At 41.6% G+C, this 12463-nt stretch overlaps 1 protein-coding gene across 1 annotated transcript; it reads left to right on the top strand.

The window, feature by feature from the left end:
* The first annotated feature begins 10158 nt into the window (after positions 1–10158).
* Positions 10159–11728, top strand: LOC146061737 (uncharacterized). The gene is made up of 2 exons (XM_083174477.1): positions 10159–10795; positions 11307–11728. Exons 1-2 carry the CDS (start codon positions 10159–10161, stop codon positions 11726–11728), a joined length of 1059 nt encoding a protein of 352 aa, XP_083030603.1.
* Positions 11729–12463: the final 735 nt, after the last annotated feature.

Below are 12463 nucleotides of genomic sequence, written 5' to 3'. Positions count from 1 at the left end.
CATTTCCCCATTACTTCTGATGTGAAGAAACAGGGGAAATGTCTGTTGGTTGCCCAAAGCAAGGCATACACTGCCTGATGCGACCAACATGACAGTTTGGAAATATTGATTGGATATCCATTTCAATCTCTTTCAAATAGTTTGTCTACGTAGACACACTGCAATAATCTGTCCGATTCATTGATATGGAGGGAATTGGCCAGATAATTGTAGCATGTATGCCCAGCATTACCTTAACTGTTTAACAACTCTACTGAATCTGTTTGCTGAGAGACCTCATTTCTCTGCGGTCTCTAACTTTAACATGAACTTGACCAAAATGGAAATCCTAGATTTGATCTCCAAGCAGTCTGAAACAGCTCCTTTAAATTATTTTCCCTTTGATTTAGTATTCCCTTTTTATTAAATATCTGATAGTGCTGCTTACGGAGAAAATCAAACAACTCTATCATATGAATTCCCCAAAAGAGCAACCTCGATTTGGAGAGATGTTATTTCATGGGTGTGTAAATTGTTAAAACCTTCTTCAAACTCTATAGTTTTCACCTACAGTATCTTGGTTTCTGGTCCACATTCTCCAAACACTTACTTCAACAAGTCACTTGATCATCCCCAACTTTCAAATATAATTTTAAATCTGCTCACCTGGCACAATGTGTCCAATTGCATTCACCTAACCTCCCCCCTTCCTACAGTGTACCAGAATCTAGGTGGCTCATCCATTTTTCCCTTTGTCTACTATATATAAAAAATCCTGTCCTCCACTTCTCCTTTATTATGTGGAGATGATGTTGTCAAATAGGTAACCTTTCCCTCACCATCCACAGTCATACCTGTATGGAATAATCCAACCTTCCCACCCGGCCTCTTATCTCATGAGTCCTCTATATGGTCTAGTGAAGCCATCTTTTATATAAAACAATCTCATGTGGTGTCTTTCCCCCATTCTAAAAGTTTTGGCAGGTTTTTCCAGGGATCATGTCCTACAGTTTTGAGCAGTTTCCAGGGAGCATTTCTTTCTATGAAAAAGTTACCCACCTAGAAGACAATTGAAATATAACACAGGTAATCATAAATATTTTATATACCATTTTTCAACCAAAGTCACAATAGCTTTGACTGGGCATATTCCTATTTTGTTCTAACGATCCCTAAGGCTTCCAAAACATCATATGATTTCTTGACATTGTAACATTTATATAAAGTACATTTTGGCATTCTACATGCCCACCTGATATCTAAAGTGTGCCCCTATTAACCTTGTAATAAAATCAGCCAGTGCCTAATTGCTGAAATTGGACTAAGCTGGTGTGTTTATCAGGGGAAATAAAAATTCAGCAGAGCCTCATTTAGAATTTGTCAATTTGCATGCGGCTCTTGTGCAATAAAATTCATCAACTTGAAATGTAAAATTGTAGACTTTATGTAAATACCGCTAGAAAGCCCTCCCATGATGTATATCCATAAATATTACTTTTTAAGGATTAAGATACCCACTATGAGCATCTGCAGACACTGTACCACAAGCCTGGTGCATCTTTCGACACCATCCAAACATGCAGTAAGCCTATTTCAGAATTTCCATCTGAGTATGGTCTCTAATTTGAACAATTGAGCCTGTGAACACAAATCGTTCAGTGTCCCATAACACACAGCATCTTCGTATGTTTGTTACACAACCTCATAGGACAGCCCAGCACTTTTTTAAAACATTGCTGATACCATGTGTGCCGCAAATGTAACATCACCTTGGGAGTCCCCCTGCCTGGTGCTGCTCTGCTCTAAATAGATGCTGTGCGCATGTAGACAGAGGGTCTCCCAGAGCACCTGGCCATGCCCCTACAGCGGTTAAACAAGGCATGGCCTTGCAGGAGCAACGCAATTTGTAGACCATGCCCCCTTGCTCCTAGGTCATGCCCCAAGCGCCGCACAGGGGGTCCCAACCTGAGCATTTCCAAAGTTGGGAGCTATGGTTACTATAAACATTAATCCAAAGTTGACCAGCTATTTAACAATAAGAGAATCCCCTTCTGTTACTTTTACTTGCCATTAGCAGAGAATAGGAAATGATTCATCTTTGATTCAAATGTTTGGCAGCCTCTCACATTGTGTACAACCCTGTTTGGAAAACAGTGAGAACTAGTAAAATGCCTGAAGCATATTATGGACAAATGGGTGACCTCGCCATTAGGTCATCATGTCTTCTGCCTTTATTTGGCTTTGCACATTGAGGCAAAAGATGCATTGCTCATTCCAACAGCTCTTTACTGTCTGGGAGATGGAGTTTACACTGGATCCCCTCCAGGATATCATTTACCACACTAAAAATGACCTCAGTCAATGAGCTTATTTCATGCCATCTTTTTTCTTTACAGCAATGGAAACATTATAATCTGCTAGAGGGAATAATATTCACCATAGATTTACTGGTAACGACAGAGCTCAATAGGCAGAATCACTTAAATAAATCTCTGTGCAAGATAATTGGGGGCGGCCTTAATATCTTTACTTCGCACATAGCATGAATCAAGAAATGCTTTAAAAAGTAGAGCTAAACAGTTTGCCAATATATTGCATGCTGTCAGTGGAAACAGAGAAAGCCAAGTACTTGACACCATGCCAATATTCTGAAAGGTTCTGGGGAATGGAATTTCAAATTACTAGCATTCAAAGAACATCTGCAAAGAATCAATGAGCTCTTTAAGAATACTCACTTAAAGCATTTAAGCAGAGGGAAATACTGATCTTGTATTTGCATTAGGTTTTCAGTGCTTTAAACCATTCTTGTCCTACTGTCTGCACAATGAAAACTGGATACTTGCCTGCACTTACATTTGCTTCTAATGCTGGGGGTTGCATGCTGACTAGCTCCTCTTGAATGAGATTTTATAGGACTACTGGTTAAAAGCCCTTCAAAATGATGGCTTCTGCAGTTTACTTTCACCTGAACGGTTTTAGCCCACCAACTCTCCACCCTACCTGCTCCTACCTCCAGTTTGTCTCCACAACTCACTCTCCATATCCAGGAAGTTTGAAACATTGTCCCTGCAAAAATTTCTTTCAGCACACAAAGGAGTCTGTTAAGTGGTCATTGAGGAAATTTCACACCTCTTAGGAGGTGAGGAGTAATATATCTTAATATGCAGAGCTGATTTGGTTGGAAAACACAAAATATGTACTTTAACTGCTATGTTTACTAACCAATATTTTTTTTAGTCCGTAACATAGAAGTAGGAGGTATAAAGTTTGATGTTACAGAATAAAGAGCGACATAAAAAAATGTCATTCTTATTTTCACAGAACATCGCAAGTACAACAGCTAACTATAACTACCTGATCATTTCCTTATAAATACTGCATGGCTGCCATTTATATAGTTTAGCTTCATTCAAAGTAACAGTACATAGAGACAGGTCTATGCAAAATAATCTGTCTGTTCCTCTTCCTGCGTCTTTGACTGACCTTACAAGTTGCTGCCGAAAAATATTGACAAGGTGTATTTAAAAAAGAAAAAACAGGAATTATGTAATGATTTGCCTTTTTCTCCTTTTCGACTCCATTGCATCCTGTACAATGGGAAGTAATGGCATAGACAGGGCCACAAAAAAATAGGAAGAAAAAAAGTCTGTGTGCTGCTTTAATCAAACATTTAACTAGTTCTATGAATAACAGGTTTCACCAAACCGAGCATCCTACGGTAGAGAATACATCAAAGTAACAATGGCTAAAGATGGCACAGAGATTTTCTGAGTCCTCTTCTACTCAAGTAGCAGTCATAACTTGAGTAATAAACACAGGAACAAGCAATCTGACAGCAGATAAGAACCGTTTGGCCCATCTAGTCTGCTTATGTAAACACACTTACACACAAGGGTTAGTTTTTGTCAGGAACCTACCACTATATAGTTTTGAATTGTAGAAGAAAACTGTAGTACCCAGACACCCACACAAGCATGGGGAGAATACACATTTAGGATATTTAAAAAAAAAAAGGTGTTTCCCAAACTCTGTCCACAAGAAGCACTAACAATTCATGTTCTATAGGTCACCTCTGGCTTTTTTTAAATGTGACAGTTGGGGATACACAGCATGCCGGGTGACTTTAATAACTTGCTGGCGTGTTCTGGCATGGTGGGGACCTGTGCCCTGGTCTTAAAACTTAGTTAGAGAACCACCAGATGAGTCACCTGGATGTTGGTAGGTGGCCCCATAATTTGTGGCCAAAATTATGTTAAGAACATTGATATTGCTCTATGTTAGATGGTAAAGTTTATTATAATGATTCTAATTTAAAGTACTTGGTACGACTGAATCTGTATCTGCATAATTTCCTATTTGGAATTACAAGTCATGATAGCACCTCATTAGGTTTGAAATAAGGGTTTGCAGACAAAGCTCCCCCCCACCCCCACAAAATTACAAATGTCCCATGTTCTAGAACCTGAGAAACTTCTACTGCAGTATAAAATCGAATCTCTTTCAGATCTATAGATATGAGAAAATCTAGGTACACAACAGGTAATAAAATCGGGCAAACTATCCTATTTTCAGATGAGTGTACAAGCAGCACTCAGGTTTGTTTATAGTTTGAAAATCTGTTGCGTATACTTATCAAATCTGGCCTGCTTCATGACATTTATCGGAAAGGATGAGCAATTATCATGCACATTTTGAAGTGTGTACATAAGAAATCTTTTTATTATCCTTAGAACATAATTGATCATAAAAGAACACTGGAAATCAGATGTTATCAAGATCCTTTCCGCTCTCACAAAACTGTGTATTGGGAGTGAAATCTTTCATGTGTGAAAGTACCTAAAATCACCTTTCTTGATTGATAAAATAGAATTCAGTTTTCATTTTAAATGGTCTGGCACAAGTTTTTCAAGTCACTTTACTCCATTCCACCATAGAGATGTCCAGATTTTCTTGACAAGGAAAGGCCTGGAATAAAAGGTTTTGCCCTTCTGAGCTGAAGCATCTACTTTAATTAACCCCTTCCTGACACAGCCAGTTTTTGCCTTCCTGACAGAGCCCTTTTTTTCAAATCTGACATGTATCACTTAAGTGGGGATAACTTTTTTTTGCTTTTACTTATCCCAGTGATTTTGAGATTGTTTTCTCGTGACACATTGTACTTCAAAGTAGTGGTAAATTTGGGTCGATACAGTCTGTGTTTTTTTGTGAAAAATACCAAAATGTCGTAAAAAAATGGAAAATTTAGCAATTTGCAAAATGTTAAATTTTCTGCTTGTGAGACAAATAATCATACCACTCAAAATAGTTAATAACTAACATAGACCATATGTCTACTTTATGTTTCCATCATTATTTCAACTTCCTTTTAATTTTTTTGGACACTAGGAGGCTTACAATATGAATAGCAAATTCTCAAATTTTCAAGAAAATTTCAAACACTGATTTTTTTAGGGACCAGTTCAGTTCTGATGTGACTTTGAGGGACTTGTATGTGAGACACCCCCATAAATGATGAGGTGAAATTTCAAAATTTCATTTTTTTTGCAGATTTGCAATTTTAATACATTTTTCTAAGGAACACAGTAGATTTTACTAGAGAAATGTGACGAAAAATTGATTCCCCCAATTCTTTTGTTTTCATAAATATCCTATATGTGGCCCTAGTGTGCACGTTGACCAAACCACAGGCTTAATAATAGAAGGAGCACCTACTTGATTTTGGAGCCTCCTTTTTATGAGATTATTTTTTAGGCACCATGTAGGTTTCTAGGCACCATAAGATGCTAAAATTTAGGAACCCCCCCACAAGTGACCCCATTTTGCAAACTACACCCCTCAGGGAATTCATCTAGGGGTATAGTGTACATTTCAAACCCCCAGGGGTTTCACCAATTGTGGTACAACTGGGCAGTGAAAATGAAAAATTAAATTTTTTACACAAAAATGCAGTTCTGGCTCAAAATTTTTCATTTTCACAAGGAATGAAGGAGACAAAGCACCCCAAAATCTGTGCCCCAATTTCTCCCGAGTACGGCAATGCCTCACATGTGACCAAAAAATACCATTTGGGTGCATGGCAGGACTCAGAAGGGAAGGAGTGATTTTTGGATTTTGCAGCTCAGATTCTGGTGGAATGTTGGTGGGTGCTATGTCGCATTAGCAAGACCCCCCAAGCACCAATACAGTGGAACCCCCCCACAAGTGACCCCATTTTGCAAACTACACCCCTCAGGGAATTCATCTAGGGGTATAGTGTACATTTCAAACCCCCAGGGGTTTTACCAATTTTGATACAACTGGGCTGTGCAAATGAAAAATTACATTTTTTACACAAAAATGCAGTTCTGGCTCAAAATTTTTCATTTTCACAAGGAATGAAGGAGACAAAGCACCCCAAAATCTGTGCCCCAATTTCTCCCGAGTACGGCAATGCCTCACATGTGACCAAAAAATACCATTTGGGTGCATGGCAGGACTCAGAAGGGAAGGAGTGATTTTTGGATTTTGCAGCTCAGATTCTGGTGGAATGTTGGTGGGTGCTATGTCGCATTAGCAAGACCCCCCAAGCACCAATACAGTGGAACCCCCCCACAAGTGACCCCATTTTGCAAACTGCACCCCTCAGGGAATTCATCTAGGGCTATAGTGTACATTTCAAACCCCCAGGGGTTTCACCAATTGTGGTAAAACTGGGCAGTGAAAATGAAAAATTTAATTTTTTACACAAAAAATGCAGTTCTGGCTCAAAATTTTTCATTTTCCCAAGAAAGGAAGGAGACAAAGCACCCCAAAATCTGTGCCCCAATTTCTCCCGAGTACGGCAATGCCTCATGTGTGACCAAAAAGTGGCAGGACTCAGAAGGGAAGGAGTGATATTTGGATTTTGCAGCACAGATTCTGGTGGAATGTTGGTGGGTGCTATGTCGCATTAGCAAGACCCCCAAAGCACCAATACAGTGAAACCCCCCCACAAGTGACCCCATTTTGCAAACTACACCCCTCAGGGAATTCATCTAGGGGTATAGTGTACATTTCAAACCCCCAGGGGTTTCACCAATTTTGATACAACTGGGCAGTGAAAATGAAAAATTACATTTTTTTACACAAAAATGCAGTTCTTGCTCAAAATTTTTCATTTTCAGAAGGTATGAAGGAGAAAAAGCACCCCAAAATCTGTGCCCCAATTTCTCCTGAGTATGGCAATGCCTCATATGTGACAAAAAAATACCAGTTGGGTGCATGGCAGGACTCAGAAGGGAAGGAGTGATTTTTGGATTTTGCAGCTCAGATTCTGGTGGAATGAATGGTGGGTGCTATGTGGCATTAGCAAGACCCCCGAAGCACGGTGAAATGATGAACCTAATAATCCATAGATGTGTGGTATATTTTAAAACACTCCTTTATACATAGGCCGGGTTTGTCGGGGCAAGTTTCACAGTGGAAAATAGTTTCCTTTCTTATTCCCTTTTTATAGCAAACTTTGCACCTTTTTTGTGTCCTGCCCTTTCTTGCAGTGGAGGGGATTTCGTTAGGAAAATGCTGCCCTGGTACAATACGGGGGGCCAGTACTAGAAGTACTGGGGCCCTCTGCCTGCTGGTTCCCAAATATTAGGCCCTTTATGACTTCCTCTTGAAAGTGCATAAATGTCCCCCTCTGGCTGGTAGAACGGAATAGCACGTAAGCGTTATACAGTGCCATCTGGATGATATACACGGCCAGCTTCTTGTACCAGATTTTTGTTTTCCGCAGGGCACTGTACGGCTTCAGTACCTGATCTGAAAGATCCACTCCGCCCATGTACCTATTGTAATCTAGGATACAATTAGGTTTTGAGGTGTGGGTACTGGTACCTCGTACAGGGCTGGAGGTGGTACTGTCTCCATGAATTGTTGTCAGTATAAGGACATCCCTCTTGTCCTTATATTTGACCAACAACATATTTTCGGTGCATATTCCCCTGCTTTCACCCCTTCTCATTACTTGGGCAATGTGCGTTTTTGGGAGGCCTCTTTGGTTCTTACGCACAGTACCGCAAGCTGCTGTACCTCTTGAACCAAGGGCCTTAAACAGGGGGATGCTAGTGTAAAAGTTATCCACATAGAGGTGATAACCTTTATCCAGGAAGGGGTGCACTAAATCCCAGACAATTTTTACACTAACACCTACGAGGGAGGGGGGGCATTCTGGCGGTTCAATTCTTGAATCCTTCCCTTCATATACTCTAAACCTGTGGGTGTACCCTGAGGTGCTTTCACACAGCTTATACATTTTTATGCCATACTTTGCCCTCTTACTGGGAAGGTACTGGCGGAATTTAACCCTTCCTTTAAAATGTATAAGGGACTCGTCAATACAAATAAATTTTTCAGGGATGTACATCTCTGCAAATTTGGCACTGAAATGATCAATGACCGGCCTGACTTTGAATAGCCGGTCAAAGGTGGGATCATCTCTGGGTGGGCACAGTGTATTAACGGTGTAATGTAAAAATGTAAGGATTATCTCAAAACGAGTCCGGGCCATGGCCATACGGTAAAGTGGGGTGCTGTACAGAACATCTGTACTCCAATATTGCCTAATTTCTGGCTTTTTTACTATGCCCATATGTAACACCAGACCCCAAAACGTCATCATCTCTACTGCATCTACAGGGGTCCACCTAGCAATGATGACGTGGGGTTTTGAGCAATAAACTGCTGGGCATATAAATTAGTTTGGTCCACCATTAAATTTATAAAATCATCAGAGAAAAATAATTTGAAAAAGTCAATTTCTCTGAGACCTGTGGAATCAAATTGGATTCCTGGGATGGCCAAAAACTCAGGAACCTGGGGCTCAAAATTGTCTGGTGGTGGGGTCCATACGGGATCAATCATTTGGGGGGGGGTCTCAGCTGCTCTACGGGGGCGTCTTTGAGGGGGTCCCTCATCAGCAGAGGAGGAAGAGGAGCTTAAGGCGAATCCTTCAAATTCCCCGCTTGCATCACTGGCTGTGTCAGAGTCAGAGGCAAGCATGGCATATGCCTCCTCCGCTGAATACATTCTTCTGGATGACTGGGATGACATTTGGGATGCCATTTTTATTTTTGTGTTTCTGTAAGTGTAATGTTTCAACACGTGTATAGTGTAGGGGGGGTACAAACTTTATTTCAACACGGGGGGTATGTAGTGTGTAGTGTGTATGTAGTGCAGAAAAAAAAAATACTTTATACAGGAATTTGATCCCAATAAAAAAAAAAAAAAATTGAAGGGGTTAAAAAAAAAAAAAAAAAGATCCTGCGCCAAAAATTGAGCACAGATGTTGGTCAGTAACGTCCGTCACTGAACAGCGCTCAAAGGCAACAGGACACCCACAAAAACAACGTGGGTGTAAAAACAAAAAAAAACAATTTAAAAAAAACTGCAGAAAAAAAATGATATCAACCTGTGCCAAAAATGCTGTTCAGTGATTGTACGTCACTGATCAGCGGCCACAGGACACCCACACAAGCAACGTGGGTGTAAAAACAAAACCCTCCAAAAAAAAAAAAAAACGCAGATCAGTGATGCAAAACTGATTAGCAGTGAGGGGCAGCAGACACACAACCTGACAGGGTATATATATATAAAAAAAAAAAACCTGGACCCCCAAAAAGTTGCTGATTAATTAATTTAAACTGACCAGCACAAAAGGGGGGGCAGCAGTCAGTTGCACACGCAGCACAACCTTTGGTGCAACTGACAGGTATATATATATATATATATAAAAAAAAAACTGGACCCCCAAAAAGTTGCTGATCAGTTAATTAATCAGCACAAAAGGGGGGGCAGCAGGGGGGGCAGCAGTCAGTTGCACAGGCAGCACAACCTTTGCTGCAACTGACAGGTATATATATATTAAAAAAAAACCTCTGCACCCCCAAAAAGTTGCTGATCACCTCAGATTTATACCCCTTTTCCACTTGCAAAAATATCCCGGGTTTTTGCACATGAACGCGCATCAACCCGGGATTTAGTGCAGTGTGAAAGGGTCTTGGGCGAATATCCCGTGTTCAGCATTCCGGGATCTCTACCCAGGTCCTGACCTGGGTAGGATCCGGAATCGACACGGGATGCGGCCAGTGTGAATGGTCCCGTACCCGGGATCGGGTACACGGGACTTTAAAAAAGCTGCTGATTGGAGCTTTGTTTGGGCTCACAATGCTGATGTCATCTGTAATCGCACTGGAAAGCGGAAGAGAAGCCCTGGACATGTGCAGATCGGAGCAGACGGGCATCATGGCAAACTGGACGGACCAGGAAGTGAGAGAGCTCCTGAGCATAAGGGGCGAGGAGGAGATAAAACGCCAAATTACTGGCACAGTCAAAGATGCCGTGGTTTATAAAAACATATCAAAGCTGCTTGAAGCCAGAGGCATGATCCTGTCACAACAGCAAGTTGTCAATAAACTGAAGACCCTGAGAAAGAAGTTCATGAAGGTGCATGACAACAACCGTAAAAAGAGTGGGGCTGGCCGCATCGAGTGGGAATATTATGACATCTGCGCAACCGTCTTCGGGCACACAGCTCTCTGCAATCCTGTGAGTCTGTCTTCAAGTTCACAGTACATTGCTGCAGAAAGCAGCCAAGGCCCTGAAGATACACAGACAAGTGAAGTCTGCCACTCATCACCCCTGCTAATTGAGGACACACCTGATTGTAGTGAGCATGAAACATCCACCCACCTGCCCAGCCCTGATGGCAGCATATCCGTCACCGTTGAAGAGGTCGTGGAAGCTGCGACCACTGACAGTGGGTTTCCACAAAGTGCCGTCTCCCCAACTTTGCAGAGAAACAGTAAGTTTATTTTTTAAAGACACATAGCACACTATAGGGTTAGGTTGGGGGTGGGGTGGAGGTGGAGCATAGGGTTATGCACAGCATAGTGGTCCTCCAGCAGTTGTGGAACTACATATCCCAGTATGCCTTGGCACAGTTTAAGCATTGCCTAATAGCAAAACTGTGGCAAGGCATGATGGGACTTGTAGGCTGTGGGAAGGGGGGGGGGGTGACATAATATACAGTTATCAAAGTATAACCTGCAGTGATGTCGCAGTGTGTACAAGGGCGTAACTACCATGGGTGCAGGGGGTGCAGCTGCTATGGGGCCCAGAGCTGAGAGGGGCCCATTTTGCCTGTCCAATTATTATATGCTTTATGCATTTTTTAGCATTAGGTGAGAAATAGGGGCCCTTATAAACTTTTGCTATGGGGCCCACATGTTTCTAGTTACGCCACTGATTAAATAGTTTGCCAAAGCTGCTATTTTTATGTATGGTCATTTTCAATTTATATCTTATCTTTACAGTTTACAACGTTCCACCTAGAACGAAGAAAATGAACAAAGCGGGGCAAGCAGCTAGAGCCATGACAAGTGCCCTTGTTGAAGAACTCCGAGAAATGGACAATGCTATGTCCACACAGGAGAATGCAAGGATCGACAAATTTTTAGAGGCCGAGCGTGAAATGCAGGACTCATTTCTTTCTAAAATCCTGTCAATGCAGGAACGCATAAATAGAGAGGCTCTTGAGCGTCATAGGGAATTGCAGCAAATGAACATGGCGTTCATGGAACGTTTGTTCAATAATCCAAAAGCTCCTAACCAACACCACAGCTCACAATACCCTGAACCGGGTTATTCCACATATAATCATGGACCATACTTTGGTTCAAGCAATGCTGCAAATGAGCAAACCTCAGAGTTTTCAGTTTTTCGCAATTTGTCTTAAAGCTATAGGCACATACTTAATTTTTTTTGTTTGTTTTGCACTTAAAGTGCCTCGGCACTAGTTGACCTCAGTGTTTATGTACCTGTAGTTCATTGTTTTGCACTTAAAGTGCCTCGGCACTAGTTTACCTCGTTTTTTATGCACTACTAGTACATTTTGTTTTGCACTTAAAGTGCCTCGGCACTAGTTTACCTCAGTGTTTACATACCCTCCAACATGACCCACTCCATTAGGTACAAAATGTTCTGCTCCTGGACTTCCCTGCCAGTGGCAGTTACAGAGGTTGGACTCCAGCATAGTCCACAATTCAAAGAGGGGGGTCACATCAACTGTCAGTGAGTCCAGGACAGTGATGTTTTGAGTGGCATTAGGTGTGGCTCCCCTTTTTGAACATTGGATTGTGCTGCAGCTCCAACTCTGCAACTGCCACTGGCAGGAAAGTCCAGAAACAGAGCGTTTTGTACCTAATGGAATGGGCCATGTTGGAGGGCATGCGTTTATGTACCTGTAGTTCATTGTTTTGCACTTAAAGCAGGCATGTCCAACGTTGGCCCTCCAGACGCTCCGAAACCACACATCCCAGCATGCTCCGCCACAGTGTTGCTATTAGAGAATGCAAAAACTATCGCAAAGCATACTGGGATGTGCGGCCTCAAAACACCTGGAGGGCCAACGTCGGACATGCCTGACTAAAGTGTTAATGCACAACTGGTTGTGCATTCGGTTAGCTTGAAA

This window comes from Crinia signifera, chromosome 1, assembly GCF_055691185.1.
Source record: "Crinia signifera chromosome 1, ASM5569118v1, whole genome shotgun sequence".
Classification (NCBI taxonomy): Eukaryota; Metazoa; Chordata; class Amphibia; order Anura; family Myobatrachidae; genus Crinia; species Crinia signifera.
This window is presented reverse-complemented; position numbering and strand designations above follow the sequence as displayed.